This window comes from Sciurus vulgaris, assembly GCF_902686455.1.
Source record: "Sciurus vulgaris genome assembly, chromosome: 6".
In the NCBI taxonomy this organism is placed as follows: Eukaryota; Metazoa; Chordata; class Mammalia; order Rodentia; family Sciuridae; genus Sciurus; species Sciurus vulgaris.
This window is the reverse complement of record NC_136466.1, coordinates 4440375-4463453: the sequence shown is the minus strand read 5'-3', so window position 1 is coordinate 4463453 and position 23079 is coordinate 4440375. Positions and strand designations below refer to the sequence as shown.

Here is a 23079-nt window from a genome sequence, read left to right as displayed (position 1 = left end):
ACCTCACCTTTCCACATCTTCTGAAAGCAGAGTGAAGGCTGCTCCTATCTGCTCACATTGGGCTACTTCTTAAAAGAATACTTTTTCACATCCAATCATTCCACGATTGGTCTAGAGTGTGGCAAGCAAAATGGACCTCATTTCTTAACACAGTTAAAAAACACAAGATAGATCAGAAACCAATGATCTACAAAAATGAGATTTCAAAATGAACTATTTTCAGCATGTTATTTTGAGACCCTATTGTTTAAAGAATGATTTGATAAGGAAATTTCCATTTATACATGGTGTCTCTCCATCTCAGGATGGGAACCAGGACTAAATCACTAAGAATGGAAAAGGCATAAATGTATATGTGTGTAAGAAAACTTATGTTGACTTAATGAACTTTTCCTTGTCATCTTCTCTTTTTATTTTTTATAAATACACACACACACACACACACACACACACACACACACACACACATAGTTGAAGATGGACATGATACCTTTATCTTAATTATTCATTTCTATGTGGTGCTGAGGATAGAACCCAGGGCCTCATACATTCTAGGCAAGCTCTACCACTGACTCCAGCCCCAGCCCCTTATCTTGTCTTAGTATGTCTTTATCTATTCCCATCTTTATTTGCTTGGGCAAATGATGGTATTTGACCCAATGCTTAGCTTGAAGACTAAGTTTGAAGATTTTACATGACAATTTTCTACCTGGACTCTTCTAGAAGCTGATAGCTCTTATTCTTAGAATGTAAATTTAAGCAATTTGATTCAGAAGAGAGAGGAGGAGGAGGAGGAGAGGAAAAGGAACTAATAATAGATTACTTTGTGCCTATTGTTTAATGAAAATGTGTTACTCTCTTTATTGTTGTCTTAACATGATATCTGTCCCATGTATGTCTATGTGGTGAGATATTCCTTGGCATATTTTGGTAAATGTGAAGAACAATGCTAAACTCAACTTCAGTTAACTACAAGTTATGACGTTATATCCTCATATTAATCATGTTTCACTATAAATTTTTTATTCAAATCTACTTTACTGTAACCAATATATAAACAGAATGATTTAAATTTTACATAAACCCCAGGTAAAAGTTCTCTAATACAATTTAAAGAAAAAGTCCAGGTTTGAGGTTGGTAAAACCACATTTTAAATCTATAATTTTAATCAGCTTTTTTCCTGCCATGACTAAAAGATCTGACAACAATATTAGAGCAGGTAGTTTATATGGTGGTCATGGTTCCACAGGTATCAGTTGATAGATGCCTTACTGCATTGCTCTGGGCCCAAGGTAAGGCACAACACAATGTCAGAAGGGCATGGAGGAGGAAAGCAGCTCAGGATGTAGCAATTAGGAAGCAGAAAGAGGCTGCTGCATTCACCAAGGACAAAATATGAACCACAAAACCATTCTCCAGCTGTCTATCACCTCCAGTCACACCTTACCTTCTCAGTTGCCACCAAGTTAATTCATTAAAATGGTTTAATGAGCTGATCAGATAAAAATGCTCACCAACATATCTTTTCACCTCTAAACTTCCCTGAAATGTTTCACATGTGACCTTTTGCAAGGAATCTCAAATCTAAAGCCCATCTACCAAAAAGGAACCCTATTTCTATCACTTTGATGAAAATATTCAGTGGAAACCAATGTAGAACAGCAAACATTGATGTGGGCTTGAGGTTTCAGATGTCCCATTCCATAGATGGTTTACTGTATTGCACTCGGCTCAAGGTGAGGTAGCACGATTTGGTGGAATAGCCAAGCTGATGGATGCTACTTGGTACATGATGGAGTCAAGAAGCAAAGGGAGAGGGAGAGGGAAAGGGGGAGGGGAGGGAAAGGGTAGTGGATATACAGGAGTGAAAAAGGGAGACAGTGAGCAAGAGAAAGAGAGAGAGAGAGAGAGAGAGAGAGAGTTGTAGGAAAAATGACATGCTCCCAATGATACATCCCATCCATGCACACCCCACTTATATGCACTTACCACCCAGTCAGTCCATCCAAACTAGTATGGACTGTTAAGATCACAGTTCTCATAATTTAATCTTGTTAACTCTGGATATTCCTGCATAAACAGGTACTTTTTCTGGACATCACACATTCAAACCATAACAAACCCCCTTTGAGAGTGACTTTATTTCATATATCAAACAATTCTAGCCAAAACTTTCTTTTTACTGAAAGGAAAAATTGAGTATGTTCAAGTGGGTCTTGCCAGTTGCATAAGTTTTATTTTTCCTGGAGACAGTAAATTAAGAAAAAATTTATATGACAAATATAATGACCAATTTATTGCAGCTGAACCTGTTTGCCAGTACAACATACCTGTCCTGACATCCACTTCTTGGCATTGTAGCAGACATCCCAAGGTCTGGGACCTAAGCCTGACATTTACCCATGTGAATTATTTATAGGAACAATTTGGTAGACTCAAAATCCCAAATGATATAAATACTATAACCAGATGCAGAAAATGCTTGGGAGTCTTCAGACTTCTACCTACCTCACAGTGACTTCTACTCTATTGACTGTCATATAGGATTCACAAAGATTTTCAATCCAACCTTACAAAAATTATACACAGTGAGGGAAAAAGAGTTATGATATTAGGAAAAGGTAAACCTTTCTTAGATCCTGAACATGACTCTATGGTCATGGACTCAAAGTGGCCAGAAGAAAAAATTAGAACTGACAGATAATGAATGAAATACTCCAAACACCAGATAAAGTAATTAATAAAATACACATGACTGTATAGACAGGGGAAAAAACATACTGTCAGTCCTACTAGAGTACAAGGATATACAGAGGTTGGTTTGAATGCTTAACCATTCAATCACCACTTTCTTTCCACAACATAACCTTCACATTTGGCACTTTAGATATAATATACCTATTTTATGTTGCAGGGAAATTCTGTCTGAGACAGAGGATGGAAAGACTAATACTGAGACACACAATGGCTAGTAACACTCACATGATTCAGGGATTGCTTCCATAAAGACATCACAATTACTTCTCTCTTTTTTTTTTTTTTTTTTTTTTTTTGTGCTGGGGATTGAACCCAGGGCCCTGTGCTTACAAGGCAAACACTTTACCAACTGAGCTATCTACCCAGCCTCTACTTCTCTTTCTTGAAGACTCCTTTCTCTCAGCATCTTTATCAAATGCTATGAACAAGCCTCTCAAGCTCTGTGTGCACACTGTTGTGCTCAGTCCAAGGGAGCCACTGTGAAACTGAACTTCTCTGAAGCTGCAAACTGTAGGCCCTTCATGGAGCAGAAACTCATGATTGTGAAAAGAGGAAATATTGCAGGTTTAGAACCATAATTATTTTGGGCTATATAAAAGCTGTGTATTTTCAACTTTTATATCAGATCTAACATCCTTGTGATAATATTAGGAAATTGTATCACTAAGCTTAGCCAATTTCTTCCCTACATCAATCTTAAAACTAAGAATTCTACAAGATAATTTCTGAAAACTATTAAGCAGGTCTCCTTCCCTGCCTAAAGACCCCAGGGAAGAATTCAGTAAATCTACTGATTTATGATCATCTTTGCTCCATGGGTATAAAAGTTCATTGAAACACTTCATTGGTGGAACATGTCATGAAGGGTAACATGAATCTGTGTGCCAAGGCCATGGTCATTTACATTTGCCTCAGAATTAAGTAATTTCTTATTTCTTTTAAGCAAAGTTGTCATTGGATGTCACCACTTTCCAAATATTTCTCTTGTGAAACAATCAGATGCCGTACATAAAGAGGACTGACTTGGAACACCTGCTTGGATGTTAACAGCACAAACATGAGCTGCCACAGCCCAGTAAAGGGAGCAGATGGACAACATAATTCAGCACAGGTCAGAATAAACACATAGGAAGTAACTCTACTAGAGCTGGCTGGTATATGCAAATATGAGATGAAGGTACCCCAGAGGGAATGTGCAACCTTCTCTCTCTAACTGCCTTCCCATGCATGCCTGATTCCCAATTAGCACTGTCCATGACAGGAAAAGTCTCCCTTCGGGTTGTCTCCAACATGAGAGGAGGATGAGGATGCAGAGAACTTCAAACACCAGGATTGCAGATTAGCTTGAATGTACGCTTTCTCTTTTAATGTATTTTTATTAGTGCATCACAGTTACATAGAGTGGTGTTATTAGGTGATCACACATGCACAGATATAAAAATGTAACTTTGCCATTATCATTTCCCAGCAATTTTTCTTTATCCTTAGCCTTCTCTCCTCCCTGTGCCTGATCCTTTCCTTTACTGATCTCCCTCTGATTGTCATAAGATACACTTTTCTTTCTAGCTTCCATATATGAAAAGACATGAGGGGAGATCCAAGATGGCAGACTAGAAGGAGGCTGTGTTTCTTGTCGCTACATAACTCTGGTTTCAAGCAGAGAATGTTTCTTGATGAGGCAGTTTTTGCTGCTTATTGATCACCTGCTGTTTACCCCATTTGTCTATGTGATCACCTGCAGTCTGCCAGCACATCAACGCCTTTTTTGAGTGCAGATTGCTCACTGTCAGGCTCCTGTCATTCACCATTTCCCTGCCTCTTGCCTATCCATTGCCTGCCTTACACCTATCCATCACCCACTGCACAAGGTTCACCTCCCGATTGTCCAACGACAGCAAACTGATCACTGACCGCCAGTGGAGCGCCAGCTGCCTGCTGTTGCCTGGAAGTTCACTGTGACACTACCTGCAGGTTTGATTACATGTGGCTGCCGCCATTTTGAGACAACAGCCAGGACCTGTACGACCCCTGGCCGGACTGACTAAGCCCATCTCCAGGACTTGTCAGCCCGACCAATCACTCCCTGCCTCCAGGGCCCTCACATCAACTGACTGCTCCCTGCTGCCAGGACCCCTAACCAACTGACTGTGCCCCATCACTGGGACCCCAGACAAACTGATCCCACCCCACCTCCAGGATCCCGCAACCACACCAAACACACCCGACCTCCAGGACTGCCTGACCAACCACAACCCATCTCCAGGACATTCAGCCAACCATGTCCACACTCTGAGCTGCACCTCCCCTTTTGCCAACACATTTGGAAGCCAGAGTGGCCATCTTGGATAATCCTGGAAGCCATAACTCCAATCATTAGGTGGGGAAAATCCAAACCTGAGATGCCTGCTGAAGAACTGAAGCTCATTGTCAGGTACCTCTCATGCACCAGGCTACTGAAGACTGGGAGTTTTCATTACTATATAACTGTTATAGCGTAGATTTTCTTTTTTTTCTCCTTATTGGACAATTTTAAGTTTTTATTTCTTTACTTTTCTTACTCTCTTTTCCCTTTTGTATACCTTATCCCTCAGAGTCTCTTTCTCGCTTTTTGCATGCTAATGTCAAGTTTCATTTGATTATACTCTCATCTTTCTATTATCTGGAACTTCTGTATATTCTTTTCTTATCCCATTAACAGCTACATCCTACGTCCCTCTGCATCCTCTCTGCAGACGTTATTGCAAACCTGTTTGTTAACTGAAGACAACATTTGAACACATTCTGTTTATTATGACAATATTGTTAATGTTCTCATAGGGGTTATTAGGTCTAGGATTACATAGTCTCTGAACTGGGCACTGCTAATATTGATCTCCCCTTAAAGAAAAGGTTTTGGAAACCTACAGGGCCACTATAAGCCTATAGGGGGAATCTGCAATAACCCAGATCTGCACTGCTAGAGGGGAAGATACATGAACAACATGAAAAAACAAGGGAAGAAAATGATCCAAACAAATCTAGATTCTATATTAATAGAATCCAATGACAGTATGGTAGAAGAAATATCAGAAAAGGACTTCAGATTATACATGATTAATGATTCCCAAAGCAAAGGATGAGATAAGACAGCAAATGCAAGCAATGATTGATAATGCCAATAAGCAGTTGAAAGAGCAATTGCAGGAAGCAAAAGATCATTTCAACAAAGAGATAGAGATTCTCAAAAAAAACCAAAAAGAACAAATTTAAGAATTTTTGTTTGTATCAGAAGGCACAGAGATACAAACAATAGGAATGAATGAACAACCTATTCAATGAACTAATATCAGAAAATTTCCCAAACTTGAAGAATGAAATGGAAAATCAAATACAAGAGGCTTACAGAACACCAAATGCACAAAATCACAACAAATCCACACCAAGGCACATTATAATGAAAATGCTTAACATTCAAAATAAAAATAGGATTTTGAAGGCTGCAAGAGAAAAGCATCAGATTACATATAGGGGGAAACCAATATGGATAGCAACAGACTTCTCAACCCAGACTCTTAAAGCTAGAAGGGTCTGGAACAACATATTTCAAGCTCTGAAAGAACATGGTTGCCAACCAATACCTATACCCAGCAAAACTAACCTTCAGGTTTGAAGATGAAATAAAATCCTTCCATGAAAAACAAAAGATAAAAGAACTTACAAATAGAAAACCTGCGCTACAGAATGTTCTCAACAAAATATTCCATGAGGAGGAAATGAAAAACAACAATGTAGGTCAGCAAAGGGAGGAACTACCTTAGAGAAAAACCATCCAAAGGAGAAACCAAGTCACCTAAAAACCAAAAATAAGCCAAATGACTGGGAATACAAATCGTATCTCAATAATAACCCTGAACATTAATGGCCTAAACTCATCAATCAAAAGACATAGACTGGCAGAATGGATTAAAAAGAAAGTCCCAACAATATGCTGCCTGCAAGAGACTCATCTCATAGAAAAAGTCATCCACAGACTAAAGGTAAAGGATGGGAAAAAACCTACCACACACATGGACTCAGTAAAAAAGCGGGGTTTTCCATCCTTATATCAGATAAAGTGGACTTCAAGCCAAAGTTGGTCAGAAGAGATAAAGAAGGACATTTCATACTGCTTAAGGGAACCATAAATCAGGAAGACATAATGATAGTAAATACTTATGCCCCAAACAATGTTGCATCCCTCTACATCAAACAAATCCTTCTCAATCTCAGGAATTAAATGGACCACGACACAATAATTCTGGGTGACTTTAACACACCGCTCTCGCCACTAGATAGATCTTCCAAACAAAAACCAAACAAAGAAACCATACAACTCAATAACACAATCAATAACCTAGACTTAATAGACATTTATACAATATTCCATCCATCAACTACCAAATTCACTTTCTTCTCAGCAGCACATGGAACCTTCTCGAAAATAGACCATATGTTATGCCACAAAGCAGCCCTTAGGAAATGCAAAAAAATAGAGATACTGCCTTGTGTTCTATCAGATCATAATGGAACTGAGAGTTGAAATCAATGACAAAATAAAAAACAGAAATTACTCCAACACCTGGAGAATAAATAATATGCTATCGAATGAAACATGGATAACACAAAACATCAGGAAGGACATAAAAAATTCTTAGAGGTCAATGAGAACAATGATACAACATATCAAAATCTCTGGGACACTATGAAAGCAGTACTAAGACAAAAATTCAATTCATGAAGTGCATTCCAGAAAAGAATGAAAAGTCAACAACTAAAGGACCTAACATTACAGCTCAAAGCCCTAGAAAAAGAAGAACAGAATAACAGCAAAAGTAGTAGAAGACAGGAATAATTAAAATCTGAGCTAAAATCAATGAAATTGAAACAAAAGAAACAATTCAAAAAATTGACAAAACAAAATGTTGGTTCTTTGAAAAAGTAAACAAAATAGACAAATCCTTAGCCTCACTAACAAAGAGAAGGAGAGAGAAAACTCAAATTACTAAAATTCGTGATGAAAAAGGAAAAGTCATGACAGACACCACTGAGATACAGAACATAATGAGAATCTATTTTGAAAATCTGTATTCCAACAAAATAGAAACTACTGAAGACAGTGACAAATTTCTAGAGACATATGCTCCTCCTAAGCTGAACCAGGAGGACATACACAATTTAAACAGATCAATATCAAGCAATGAAATAGAAGAAGCCATTAAAAACCTACCATCCAAGAAAAGCCCAGGACCAGACGGATTCTCAGCCGAGTTCTACAAGATCTTCAAAGAAGAACTCATTCCAATACTTCTCAAAGTATTCCAGGAAATAGAAAAGGAGGAAACCCTACCAATCTCATTCTATGAAGCTAATATCACCCTCATACGCAAACCAGACAAAGACACATCAAGGAAAGAAAAATATAGACCAATATTGTTGACGTGAATATAGATGCAAAGATCCTTAACAAAATATTGGCAAACCGTATCCAAAAACATATTAAGAAAATTGTGCACCACGATTAAGTGGGGTTCATCCCTGGAATGCAAGGATGATTTAACATCCATAAATCAATAAATGTAATCCATCATGTCAAGAGACTTAAGGATAAGAATCATATGGTTATTTCAATTGATGCAGAAAAAGCATTCATCAAAATACAACACCCCTTCATTCTCCAAACACTAGAAAAAATAGGGATAGTAGGAACGTACCTGAACATTGTAAATGCTATTTTTGCTAAGCCCATGGCCAACATCATTCTTAATGGAGAAAAACTGAAACCATTCCCTTTAAAAATGGGAACAAGAGAAGGATGCACTCTTTCACCACGTCTGTTCAACACTGTCCTCAAAACTCTAACCCGAGCAATTAGGCAGACTAAAGATATTAAAGCGATACAAATAGGAAAAGAGGAACTTAAGCTTTCTCTATTTGCTGATGACATGATTCTATATTTAGAGGATCCAAAAAACTCCAGAAAACTTCTAGACCTCATCAATGAATTCAGCAAAATAGCAGGCTATAAAATTAACACGCATAAATCTCAAGCATTTTTATACACAAGCGATGAAACATTTGAAAGGGAAATGAGGAAACAACTCCATTTGCAATAGCCTCAAAAAATATAATACTTGGGAATCAATTTAACAAAAGAGGTAAAAGATCTCTATAATGAAAACTACAAAACATTGAAGAAAGAAATTGAGGAAGACCTTAGAAGATGGAAAGATCTCCCATGTTCTTGGATAGGAAGAATTAATATTGTCAAAATGGCCATACTACCAAAAGTGCTATACAGATTCAATGCAATTCCAATTAAAATCCCAATGATGTATCTAACAGAAATAGATCAAGCAATCATGAAATTCATCTGGAAGAACAAGAAACCCAGAATAACTAAAGCAATCCTTAGCAGGAAGAATGAAACAAGGGGTATTGCAATACCAGTACTTCAGCTATACTACAAAACAATAGTAATAAAAACAGCATGGTATTGGTACCATAATAGACAGGTAGATCAATGGTACAGAATAGAGGACACGGACACAAACCCAAATAAATACAATTTTCTCATACTAGACAAAGGTGCCAAAAATATGTAATGGAGAAAAGATAGCCTCTTCCACAAATGGTGCTGGGAAAACTGGAAATCCATATGCAACAGAATGAAACTAAACCCCTATCTTTCACCCTGCACAAAACTCAACTCTAAATGGATCAAGGACCTTGGAATCAGACCAGAGACCCTTCATCTTATAGAAGGAAAAGTAGTTCCAAATCTTCAACTTGTCGACTTAGGATCAGACTTCCTTAACAGGATTCCCACAGCACAAGAAATAAAAGCAAGAATCAATAACTGGGAGAGATTCAAACTAAAAAGCTTTCTCTCTGCAAAGGAAACCATCAGCAATGTGAAGAGAGAACCTACAGTTTGGGAGAAAATCTGCCACTCATACTTCAGATAAAGCACTAATTTCCAGAATCTATAAAGAACTCAAAAAACTCTACACCAAGAATGCAAATAGTCCAATCAACAAATGGGTAAGGAAATGAACAGACACTTCACAGATCTACAAGCAATCAACAGATATATGAAAAATGTTCGACATCTCTAGTAATAAGAGAAATGCAAATCAAAACTACCCTAAGATTCCATCTCACCCCAATTAGAATGTCAATAACAATAGGTGTTGGTGAGGATGTGGGGAAAAAGACACATTCATACATTGCTGGTGGGGCTGCAAATTAGTGCAGCCACTCTGGAAAGCAGTGTGGAGATTCCTTAGAAAATTTCAAATGGAACCACCATTTGACCCAGCTATCCCACTCCTTGGCCTATACCCAAAGGACTTAAAATCTGCATCCTACAGAGATACAGCCATATCAATGTTCATAGCTGCTCAATTCACAATAGCCAGATTGTGGAACTAACCTAGATGTCCTTCAATTGATGAATGGATAAAGAAACTGTGGTATATATATACAATGGAATATTACTCAGCTATAAAGAATGATAAAATTATGGCATTTGCTGGCAAATGGATGAAATTGGAGAATATCATGCTAAGTGAGATAAGCCAATCTCAAAAAACAAAAGGACAAATGATCTCACTGATAAGCAGATGATGACACATAATGGGGGGTGGGAGGGGGGCAAGAATGGAGGAAGAAGGGAATGGACTGTATACAGGGAAAAGAGGGGTGAGAGGGGTTGGGTGGAGGAAAAAATAACAGAATGAATCAAACACCATTACCCTGAGTAGATATATGATTACACGAATCACATGCCTTTATTTCATGTGCAAACAGAAACAACATGTATCCCATTTGTTTACAATAAAAATAAGTAAAAAATAAAGTCATGAGCCTTTTGGAATTTGACTTTTCATTCATTTAATATATTCTCAGGTTCCATACATTCTTTTCAAATGAAAATTCCAATCTTCTTTATGACTAAGGTTATATTGTGTATTTACCCCACATTTTCTGTTGTCACATTGAGACCAGTTTTGTAACTTGACTATTTGAAATTGTGCTGCTATAAACCTGGGGACGCATGTATCACAGACATCCTAACTTCAATATTTTAGGGTAAGTTATAAAGAGTTTATACCTGGGTTATATGATTTTTCCATTCCTAGTGTTTTAAGGATCATCCTACTGACTTCCAAAGTGGTTGCACTAATTTGACATTCCACCAACAGTGTAAAAGAATCAATTTTCTTCCACATCTCCAGTAATAATTATTGTTTGTATTTAGATGAGTGTCATTCTAAATGGTGAAATGAAATGTCCCTGTAATTTTTATTTTAACTTCTCTATTTAACTATTTTTTTGTCACATAGATTGGTCAATTGTATTCCTTCTTTTCATATTTGTCTGTTTAGTGCATTTGCTCTTTTAATAATTGGGCTGGTATTGTTGGTTGCAAGTTTTTTGAGTTCTTTTTGAATACTAGATATTCTCTTTTATAAGAGTATACGTATTTCTCTTTTATAAGAGTGACTTATCCAAGATTTTCTCCCATTCTGTCTTCTCCAGATTTTGTTTACTTTGTCTTGCAGAAGATTCTGAATTTGATATCATTCAATTTACGAATTCTTCCTAAAATTTCTTGAGTCTCAGAGGTTCTACTGAGAAAACTTCCTTGCAGCTATCTTGGAGTGTTCACCCTTTTCTCCTAGGAATTGCATAGTTTATTGTCTAATTCATAGGCATTTAATCCATATTGAATTGACTTTTGTACAAGGTAAGACATAGGAAACTCTTCTCATTCTCCTGCAAATGGATAACCAGTTTTCCCAGCACCATTTTTTTTTTAAATAAATGCTATCCTTTCTCCATCATGTTTTTGGCACACTTGTCAAAAACTAAATGACAATCCGTGTGTGTTTGTCTCTTTGAATTATTTTCTGATCCACTGATTTGTTCCCTGTCTCTGAACATGTTCCTGCTTAAGAACATTATATTCTCACATTTCTGAGACTTATTTGTTGAATTTGATAAGCTAATTTATTTTTTTCAGTAGTTAGCTCTTTCAAAATTGATTCATTTTTCACATTAATTACTATAATGTGGATTCAATGAATTATCTGATCATATAGCATGGTCAATCAACATAAATTCCTAATTGCACATCCCCTAAAGTAACTTCCAATTATAGTAGTTTGCCTCTGAATATATAGGGATGAAGGTACTATATAAAGCATATTGTGTGGTACAAGATGTCTGCATTCACAATTTGGACATGGATCTTTTCTTCTGAGACATTGTTTTCCATTTCCCTGAGCTCAGTGACCACAACAGGAAACTGAAATACCAGATCAAATATATTAATAATATTCAGTCCTTCCTTCCACCCAGTCCCCTGATTTAAGAATGTCACAATTTTCCTCCAATACTTTATCCCAATATTATTCTCACCTATTTCTCAGGGATTCATTGAAAAAAAGAACAGACACTTACTCTGTTGTTGCCTCAAAAAACAAAAGCATTATTCCAAAACATTCTACTCGCCCCTGAGTCAGGGAGGGGTGTGGTCAGTGTGCTCTCTCCCATCTCTGCTCCCCATGTCTGCCACCTCTTATGTTTTCCCTTTCATCAATTTTCCTCCTCAAGGAGACCATGTGTGTCAAGTAATGTTATGGGATTACTCTTCAGTCTTCTATGTCCACATTCCACATTTTTCTTAAGATTTACAAGCAACAAACAGGGGTGGAAAGCACTGGGCTGGTTCACGACCAACTGAAGAACCATCCTATACCTTGATACCAGGGGATCAGCATATTTGTTGAAATAGAGGCATAGTCAATAGTAGTAACGGGTCTTGATCAGGTAGGTCATTTGTCAGTAGGTTTCTAGGATTGCACATTACACACAACACTCCTTCCTTCTCTGCATATAAAGGTTTATTAAAATTTTGGGGTAGTTACTCATGCAAATTTGCAGATTGCACAGGTAGTGTCTTCATCTCATCTCCAGTAGTGCTCATGTGCTGTGTGGTTAAGTGAAAGAGTTAGCTGCCCAAAAATCCACAATGGAAATCACCACTGCAATCTTCAGGAAATGTGATTTATTCTTGTTAGGGTTAGTACAAAATGCAGTGGCATTGTCTTAGCCCATCAAATCTTATTGTCATAAGAACTTTGGAATGCTGGTAAACAGCAGTGCTAAGGAAAGCCCACACACTGACTTGGGATTTTACTCTTGGAGAACACTTGAGGGAGCCTCTCCCATGCTTTATTGGAAGCTAGCACCATTGTTTCCTCTTTCTTTACTAATCAGTACCTGGATCATCAGGAAACAAAGTTATAAACCCCATCAACAGTATACATTACTGTTGGGACTAATGACACGTTAACTAACTCAGGCTGACTCCTTACTCCCTGGTGAGTGAGCAAGATCAAGGCCTCAAAGGCGGTTTCAATAGTCAATCATGATGAATCGGACCACCGTCAGGGATTGGTTAACAATAGTTCCGGGAACCTGATCAGCTTGTGCTTGCCATATAGTCTTATGGGACTTTTGCCTGTGTGACCACCCCATGCCTTGCTGACCTTTAAGCTGATTGGTTCCCACCTAGCCCCCACCCTACATAAAAGCTGTGTGATTTCCTCAATAAACGAGTTCCTGCTGTGACGGGTCTCCCTGATGCCTCTGATTGTCCTCTGCACGGAGGGCTGGGAGAGGGCGGTCAGGCGGCCTTACCTATCCCGGTCTGACCTTGTTGGGGAGTGTCCCCTTCCCTTGCCGCTGGTTGAGAAGAGCAAAGGGGCTTAAGACCCTAACACATTACTGTATCAAGGGAAGCAGAAGCAAAGAAAATAGGAAGGCCAAACTAAAGACTGCACAATAAAACCTGATGTACTTAATTTATTATTGCTCTCTGTCCTCAGCTGCCATGAGTTAAGTACCAGTCTTCTATGCCATTGCACATTATGTTCTGCTTCACCTCAGGCCTGAAGGAAGACCGTCAGTCAATGATGGACTGAATGTCATAAAACCATGAAACAAAATAAATCTTCCATCCTTTAGGTTGTTTTTTCTCCTTTTATGCCAGTGTAATGGAAATCTGACACATAAACCAAACTGAAACATGTGAAGACTATCAGATTTTTTTGTCCAGAGTTTCTCACTGGGTGCAATTTTTTTTCCCCAAAGAAACTGGAAAAGCAGAATGCATTCACACATTTCTTTGTTCCATTATATTTTATGTATAGGAAATAAATATCAGACATTTAGAGGGTTTCTTTCACACTGTGAGTAAAATGGTTTTGAAAGCAACTGGGAAAACTGAATGATTTAACAATTTTTTTTTAATGTTCAGAATTTGTGTAGTTTGAATCCTTTCATATCTTTGAAGATGACCAGGAATACTGAAACATTTGCCACAAATTTTTTCTACATTAACATTTCTGTAATGCTTATTAGGAGAACTGCAAGAAAGGAAGGTGTTTCTGATTGTTCATATTAATATAGTTTTGTTCTATGTTCTATATGAGTTATTTCATATTTTTGAAAGTAACTGCAAAATGTGAAGGCTTTACTACATTGTTTATTCTCAGGGGGTTTCTCAACACTGTTTGGTCTTGTATTTGAAGGTAGGAAGATCAACTGAAGGCTTTTGAACATTGATGACATTCATAAGGCTTCTATCCAGAATGAATTTGTTTATAATTTGAAGCTGATAAGAATAAGTGAAATCTTTCCCATATTGCTTAAATCTGCAGAGTGTCTCTGTCATATGAGTACATTTATTCACTTGAAGGTGAGTGGATGTTTTGAAGTGTTTTCCAGATTGTTTACACTGACACCACCTGTCTCAAATGAGTTCTCTGGTGTTTTCAAATTGAATTGAAATAAGCAAAGGTTGTATCACATTGTTTACATTCATAAGGTCTTGCCAACACCAGTTCATTCATGTACATGAAGGTAATCACAACTAATGAAGGATTTACAACGTTTACAGTCAGAGGTCTGTTCTCCATGCAGTAACTCTTTATGTACACAAAGCCCACAGGAATAAGTGAAGGCTTTCCCACATTATTTACAGCAATAAGTGTTTTCACCAGTATGAGTTATTTCATGTATTTGAAGATAAGCCAAACTAGCGAAGGCTCTACCCTCATAGGACCTTTCTCCAATGAGATTGTTCATGTGTTTGAAGGAAAACTGAAAAACACGACTTTGACACATTATTTACATTCATAGAGTTTCTCCAAGTTGAGTCTGTTCATGCAAATGAAGATGAGTGGAATGACTAAAGGTTTTACCACAATGTTTACATACCTGGGGCTTCTTTCCAGTATGAGTTTTTCATGGGTGTGAGGATTACTGGATGAAGCAAAGGCTTTCCCAAACTGTTTACATTCATAGACGTTCTCTCCTGTATGAATTTGCTCTTGTGAGTGAAAGGACATTAGATGAAGCAAAGCCTTTCCCACATTGTTTACATTTGTAAGGCTTCTCTCCAATATGAATTGATTTATGTCTGTCAAGGCAAGAAGGAAAAATGAAGGCTTTCCAACACTGTGGACAGCTGTAACGCTTCTCTCCAGTATGAATTAGGACATGTATTTGAAAATGACTAGAACAAGTGAAGGCTTTTTCACATTGTTTACATTCATTGGGCTTGTTTTAGTCAGCTATTTTCGCTACTGTGACTAAATGACCTAACCAGCACAATTGTAGACTTGGAAAAAGATTACTTAAGGACTCATGGTTTCAGAGGTTTTAATCCATAGACAGCAGGCTGTAGAGATATGTTTACAGCTGTTTGAGGAAGTAGCTCTAAGACGGCGGCTGGCATTGGGCCAAGAGGTGGTGCATAATTAGTGTTAACATGGCATGATCTCTCATGACCTTTTGCCTGATTGGTTGATGTCTCTTCTGTGCTCGTGGTCAACACGTGTTCCTCATTCTTTCTTACTTGGTACCATGGTGCGTGCTTCTATCATGCTACCTAATCCTAAGCTGATTGGCTGCCTGAGGGTATATAAGACATTCTCTTTCTCTAAAGCTAAAGCAAAGAAGCATCTCTGAGAAGCACCTCTGAAAAGAAGCACCTCTGAAAAGAATCATCTCTGAAAAAAAAATAAAGAAGTTGTTCATTCCCAGTCCGCCTCCAATTCTTTCCCGCGGTTGTTGCTGCAGGTGACAACAAGTGGTGGCCTGTACGGGGAAGCCTTTTCATCAGCACGGTGGGTAAGTACTGAGGAACCTCGCCAGAGTCTCTGGCCAGAGCTGTTTAGGGTGAGGGAAAGTAAGAAGAAATGGGGTCGGAAATTTCAAAGACCCAAATGACTAAGGTCATAAAAGATGTATTAAAAAGTAATGGCATGGCAGTGAAGGAAACCACTGCATGGTCATATGTTCAAATTCTAGCAAAAGTAAGCCCATGGTTTATAGAGGAAGGGCTGCTCAAGGTGCCACAATGGGATCTTCATAAACAGGATCTAATAGCGACAGAAAAACAGGGGGCTCCTCTTCCTAAAGGAACGTTTCCTATGTGGCAATTTGTGGCGGGCGAAACCCGGGGCCCAGGGTTACGCCACATGCGTCTAAAGATGGTGACTGGCAGAGAGCAAACGGCGTCCTGATTGTGCCTGAAGAAAGGCAGGAAGCGTTTACAATTGGCTGTATGATAATCAGTTCAGCCACCTAGTGTGTGGACAGATATACTTTACATGTATGCTTGAGCGAGTGATCGCTTGACCTTTAACGGGATTGGATGGACATATCTGATTACAATTGCTTATGCATGAGACTGGTTATATATTGAGGAAGTGTTATATGAATGAGGGGGGAAAGCTGCTTCATGAACCTTTGAAGAGTACGTGACTTTTGTCCCGCTGGTCAGGCTGAAAGAGCAAGAAGCGGTGCCGAGCCGCTTGGAGCAACCCGGGCTAGAGGCAGCGGTTTTCAGTAGCAATTAATTAGGGAATGCTTAAATTCATCTAAACCTAGCATCCAGGAAAGTCGCTGAAAGTGTGGAAGCCTTAGAAGAGGTACAAGAGCAAGATCTGTTAAACAAGGAGAACAAGGTGAGGAAGAATTGAGTGGTAGTGACTTAGAAAGTAATTACTCAGATAATTTAAGAAAAACAAGGGAAAAAGGAACGGGAGAGCTAAATCCTCTTCAGCCTTCTGTACCACCATGGGAAGATCCTTTGACCTAGGCCTTTCAGGACCTTTCTAAGCGCTTAGACGTCCTTGAATACAAACCCCAAAATTCATGGGACCTGCCCATATTTGAGGGCCAAAATAGACAGAGATACCATCAACCATTAGATTTTAAAACCATTAAAAACTTTAAAGAGGCAATTATGACATATGGACCTCAGACACCATTTACCATAAGTACGCTTGAGTCTTTGAGTAATTTAAATTTGATTCCTACTGACTGGAAACAGTTGTGCAGAGCAGTGTTATCTGGAGGATAATATCTGATTTAGAGAGCTCAGTGGCAAGGAATATCTGTTAAAACTGCTCGCAGAAATGCAGCAGCAGTGTTTCCTGGTAGAAATGTTGATATGCTAACAGAAGATACTATCATTCAGATTACATCTCAAAAATTGGCTCACTTGGTGGAAATGGAAGCAGTTGTCATAGCCCTTGTAAAGTTTAAGGAGCAACAAATAAATCTTTTTACTGATAGTAATTACATCGCTCAGGCGATTCCCAAATTAGAATTGGCTGGACCTGTAGCCCTTCATAATCCAGCATACAAATTACTTTTACAAATACAAAAACGTTTATGGGACCATAAGGAACCCTTGTTCATTGGACATATTAGAACTCACACCAACTTACCTGGTCCTTACATGAGGGTAATCATAAAGCTGATTTAGCCACTCAGACGTTTTTCATCTTTTCCTCAGTAAAACAAGCTACTTGTTTTCATGATCAATTTCATGTTAATAGTACTACCTTACAACACAGATTTAAAATAACTAAAGAACAAGCCAGAAAATTGTTAAAGGATGCCAGTCCTATGTAACTCACTTTCCAGTCCCTCATGTTGGTATCAACCCTAGAGGGCTTTTGCCTAATCATTTATGGCAAACGGATGTTACACATGACCCCCGTTTCGGTAAACTTAGATTTATTCATGTGTCTATTTGTGTTAGCATTTTATTGCATGTGTAAGATGTGCCTACGCCAAGAAAGGAATAAGATCATTGTAAAAAATGCACTTGCTGCCTTAGAAGCCGGAACTTCTTCTCAGGCTTGGTTGTCTCAAATGGACAGCTGGTAGTCAGAGATGGGAAAGTCTCCTGTGGCTGATATATCAACCTAAGACAGGAGCCAAGATGATAATATCAAGCTTTCAGGTTATCTGATGACAGGTAAGAATGTAAGACATGTGGACACCTAAGACAGGCACAGTCGATCTAGATATAGTGATAGCTATCATGAATCCATTAAAGTTTTCTTCACCTTTTATTTTATTTTTTTTTCTGAATTCCATTTTAATCAGGTAGTATCATTCAATAAATTTTTTTTTTCACCTTTTAAAAAACAAAAAAGGGGAGATGTAGAGACATGTTTACAGCCATTTGAGGAAGTAGCTCTAAGATGGCGGCTGGCATTGGGCCAAGAGGTGGCGCATAATTAGTGTTAGCATGGCATGATCTCTCATGACCTTTTGCCTGATTGATGTCTCCTCTGCGCTTGTGGTCAACACGTGTTCCTCATTCTTTCTTACTTGGTACCATGGTGCGAGCTCCTATCATGCTACTTAATCCTAAGCTGATTGGCTGCCTGAGGGTATATAAGACATTCTCTTCCTCTAAAGCTAAAGCAAAGAAGCACCTCTGAGAAGAAGGACCTCTGAAAAGAAGCACCTCTGAAAAAAAATAAAGAAGTTGTTCATTCCCAGTCCGCCTCCGATGTTTTTCAGTGGTCTCATTGCTGCAGGTGGCAACAGCAGGCTCTATTTCTCAGGGTTGGAGGTGAGGCAGAACATATGGCAGAAGAGTGTGCCAGAGAGAAGCAGCTCACACCAGATCAGGAAGCAGAGAGATCTCCACTGGCTAAACACAAATATATACCCAAAGTCACATCCCCAATTCCCACCTGCTCCAGCAACACCCTACAAATTCAGTTAATGTGGAGAGTGGTGACAGAGGATAGGATGACAGAGGATGGGAGAGCAGTGGCTAAGACTAGGGGTGTCTGATGACCTCATGGCTGTGGCATGCCTGGGAATGTTCCCATGCAACAGCACAGGTTTGACAATGCCCTGCATGAGGAGGCTCTGTGCAAAAGTCCTACCACCTCTGACCTTGATCGCACATAAACAGTCCCTGGCAATAGAGGAATTCTTATGCTGGAAAACCACAGTGTTCTACCACCTGCATTTCTGCTCCTGCCCACTTAACAGTAACTTTAAGTAATGGACTTTCTTGAGAGCTAAACAAAGCTTTCAACATCGCACTTTGCAACTGTGGAAAAGCTACAGAGATGTCCTAGTTTCTGTAACTTTCCTCAATACAAACAATAAGGCTTGCACAGTCTTTAACCTGATCGTGAGACACATATAAATAAAGATTGCTGGCATAACTCCTTAGAGCTTCTTTCCATCAAAAAGCAGCACTCCACCTGCTTTAAAATCTACATTTGTGAGTCTTTATTTTTCTAATCCCCCATTGCCCCTCACCAGAACCACAGGTTTGGTGGTGTTGGATTGGGCAAATTACCACTGTTAATCCCTATCAGGGAATTAATTCACTGGTTAAGACTCTCGCAGCAAAACCATTTCTCCTCAGAACCTTCTTACATTGACTCACACATGAAGATATGTGGGACACCGCACATGCAAACTGTAACATTTTGACCCTGGCCCACAAAAGCCCACAACCATCTCCAATGCAAAGTACATTTTGTCCAATTCCAACACTGCCCAAAATTCAACTACAATCTTGTCTCACACTCAGGATTTCCCACAGTCCTTACATTCATAGGACTTCTCTCCAGTATGAGTTCGTTTATGTACTTGAAGAGAAGAGGAACTACAGAAGACTTTTCCACATTGTTTACATTCATAGGGCTTCTTTCCCTTCATGAGTTCTTTTATGTGAGTGAAGGTTACTGGATGAAGTAAAGAATTTCCCACAGTCCTTACATTCATAGGGCTTCTCTCCAGTATGAGTTCGTTTATGTATTTGAAGGGAAGAGGACCTACTGAAGGCTCTCCCACATTGTTTACATTCATAGGGTTTCTTTCCTGTATGAGTTCTTTTATGTGAATGAAGGTGACTGGATGAAGTAAAGGTTTTTCCACAGTCCTTACATTCATAGGGCTTCTCTCCAGTATGAGTTCGTTCATGTATTTGAAGTGTGTATGAATAAATGTAGGCTTTCCCACACTGTTTACATTCATAGGCCTTCTTTCCTGTATGAGTTCTTTCATGTGAGTGAAGGTTTTTGGATGAAACGAAGCATTTTCCACACTGCTTACATTCATAGGGCTTCTCTCCTGTGTGATTTCGATTATGTATTTTGAGTGTGTATGAAAAAGTGTAGGTTTTTCCACATTGTTTACATTTATAGGGCTTCTCTCCAGTATGAGTTTGTTTATGTAGTTTAAGGGAAGAGGAAGTAGTGAAGGCTTTCCCACATTGTTCACATTCATAGGGCTTCTTTCCTGTATGAGTTCTTTCATGTGAGTGAAGGTTTTTGGATGAAACGAAGGATTTTCCACACTGCTTACATTCATAGGGCTTCTCTCCTGTGTGATTTCGATTATGTATTTTGAGTGTGTATGAAAAAGTGTAGGTTTTTCCACATTGTTTACATTTATAGGGCTTCTCTCCAGTATGAGTTCGTTTATGTAGTTTAAGGGAAGAGGAAGTAGTGAAGCCTTTTCCACATTGTTTACATTCATAGGGCTTCTTTCCTGTATGAGTTCTTTCATGTGAATGAAGATGACTGGATGAAGCAAAGGCTTTCCCACACTCCCTACATTTATAAGGCTTTACTCCAGTATGAGTTCGATTATGTAGTTTAAGGGAAGAGGAAGTAGCAAAGGCTTTCCCACACTGCTTACACTCATAGGGCTTCTTTCCTGTATGAGTTCTTTCATGTGAGTGAAGGTGACTGGATAAAGTAAAGGATTTTCCACACTGCTTACATACATAGGGCTTCTCTCCAGTATGAGTTCGATTATGTTTTTGAAGGTCAGACAAAGTAGTGAAGGCTTTTCCACACTGTTTACATTCATAGGGCTTCTCTCCAGCATGAAATCGCTTATGTATTTGAAGGTAAGAGGAAGTAGTGAAGGCTTTTCCACATTGTTTACATTCATAGAGCTTCTTCCCTCTATGGGTTTCTTCATGTAATTGAACCCTAGCTGAACTAATGAAGGCTTCCCTACTTCGTTTCCATTTGTTAGCCGTCTCTCCAGTATGAGTTTGTACATCTATTTGAAAGTAACTTGAATCTGAGAAGGCTTTTCCACATTCCTTACATCCACATAGGTCCTTGCCAGTATGAGATCCTCCATGTTCTTGAAAACACCTGGAACTCAACTCTCTTCCCCACGTCAAATATCCATAAGGCCCATTTACAGTGTGCTCTGATGCTTGTCTTTGATCACTTGTGAGAGGAAGGAAGAATTTTCTGTTCTGTTTAAGTTCATATGTCTTCCCTCCAGTCTCATGATTCTTATATGCCTTGTTTGCAGAGTGAGATATAAAGGACCTATTAAGGAAAAATTGATATATGAAGATCTTCCCACATATACTGCTTTCAAATGAACTTTCTAGCAGGAATTCCTTTGAAGACTGGACTTGGAATATCACTGAAAGTTTTCCCACACTGAGTATCTTTTTAAATTTTTACAGAGACTACCATATAATTTCTGTAAAAAATTACAAGCGGAATTTATGGTTGGTTAATTATGCTTTTGCATTTTTTAATAGGCATTGGAATTACACTATAACCAAGGTCAGGGAAACTACTGGTTTTCTGTCATGTCTAAACTGTCTGAAAGACAGTATCATGATCACTTTGCAACAATGTTTCTCCATAGCTACTACAAAAACAGTGCTATCATAAATGCAGTTTGTTAGTACTGTCAAAAATCCATTATTTTGAAAGTATGAAACGTACCTTATATTAAGGTTCATGTCTGGTAAAAAAAGAATAAAAAAAATTCATATCATGTTTCTTTTCTCTGCTTGTTTGTAAAATTATAAAACATGCTAGAATTCCCTCAAGGCACTCTGTTTCCTCTTATGACTACAGATTACCTTACATCTCTCCCAGGATTTGTGTTCTGATCTTCAATATTCTGGAACTCCCATCTGTCTCCTAAAATATAGACCCAGAACAGTCATTATGAATCAGCAAGATTTCAGAAAGAATTATGAGAATTACAATTTGGCCAACTATAATGTACCAATAAAAAAGATGAAGAGGGAGGAAAAATTCTAGTTATTTATGCTGCACAGTACAATGATATTAGTCCAAATTTATTCCCCAAAGTACTCCCTTCCCACATTCCAAATTTCTGATGAGAAAAAAAAAATACTCCCAGGGGATCTGTCTTTTACTATGTAATGAAACATCATTCTTACCTAGAGAAGCCAGATTTCTAAGGATTTCCTGCATCACATCTCTGTAGAGATTCTTCTGGGAAGGATCCAGCAAAGCCCACTCTTCCTCAGTGAAGTTCACAGCCACATCCTCAAAGGCCACTGAGTTCTAAAATATCCCACAAAATTATAGTGCATCCCAGGAGAGACTGACAACATGAGGGCTGCATTCTCAACATGTGAGATGTTCTCATGTTTCTGTGATCTCCAAATATTTAGCCCATGATTTGGTCATCAAAACTTGTACTCTTAACCAGAGCATTAGACAAGTGAAGAGATTAAAGGGGTATCAATAGGAAAAGAAGAACTCAATCTACCACTATTTGCTGATGCCATGATTCTATATATAGAAGACCAAAAAATTCCAACAGAAAACTTTTAGGGATGGGGAGATAGCTCAGTTGGTAGAGTGCTTGCCTTGCACGCAAAAGGCCCTGGGTTCAATCCCCAGTACCGCAAAAAAAAAAAAAAAAAAAAACAACAAAAAAAAAAACCAACAACAAAAAAAAAACCTTCCAGAACTCACAAATGAATTCAGCAAAGTAGCAGGATATAAAAAATATACAGAAATCATGAATTTCTATACATGACTAACCCACTGAAAGAGAAAATAAGGTGAAAAACCACATTCAAAATAGCCTCAACAATAAAATACTTGGGAATCAATCTAACAAAAGAGATGAAAGACCTCTACAATTAAAACTAC

At 38.4% G+C, this 23079-nt stretch overlaps 1 protein-coding gene and 1 long non-coding RNA gene across 6 annotated transcripts in view; one reads left to right on the top strand and one right to left on the bottom strand.

The window, feature by feature from the left end:
- The window catches only part of LOC306663293, a 47362-nt gene extending 31519 nt beyond the window's left edge, over nt 1–15843 (top strand). Inside the window, exon 2 of the long non-coding RNA XR_013764437.1 lies at nt 15238–15843. This is a non-coding gene — a long non-coding RNA (uncharacterized lncRNA). The remainder of the gene's footprint in view (nt 1–15237) is intronic.
- The window catches only part of LOC306663227 (uncharacterized protein), a 93062-nt gene that overhangs the window by 57649 nt on the left and 12334 nt on the right, over nt 1–23079 (bottom strand). For 3 of the 5 annotated variants that reach the window (XM_079143633.1, XM_079143635.1, XM_079143632.1), the window contains 4 exons: nt 22356–22482; nt 22029–22089; nt 18605–21477; nt 15747–15840 (listed from right to left, as the gene is read on the bottom strand). In XM_079143633.1, the coding sequence (XP_078999759.1) occupies nt 19818–21477; nt 22029–22089; nt 22356–22482 (1848 nt within the window). In that variant the 3' untranslated portion in view covers nt 15747–15840; nt 18605–19817. Of the gene's footprint in view, nt 1–14592; nt 14948–15064; nt 15841–18604; nt 21478–22028; nt 22090–22355; nt 22622–23079 lie in introns of those variants that run through there. The other 2 variants (XM_079143631.1, XM_079143634.1) reach the window with 2 other exon arrangements.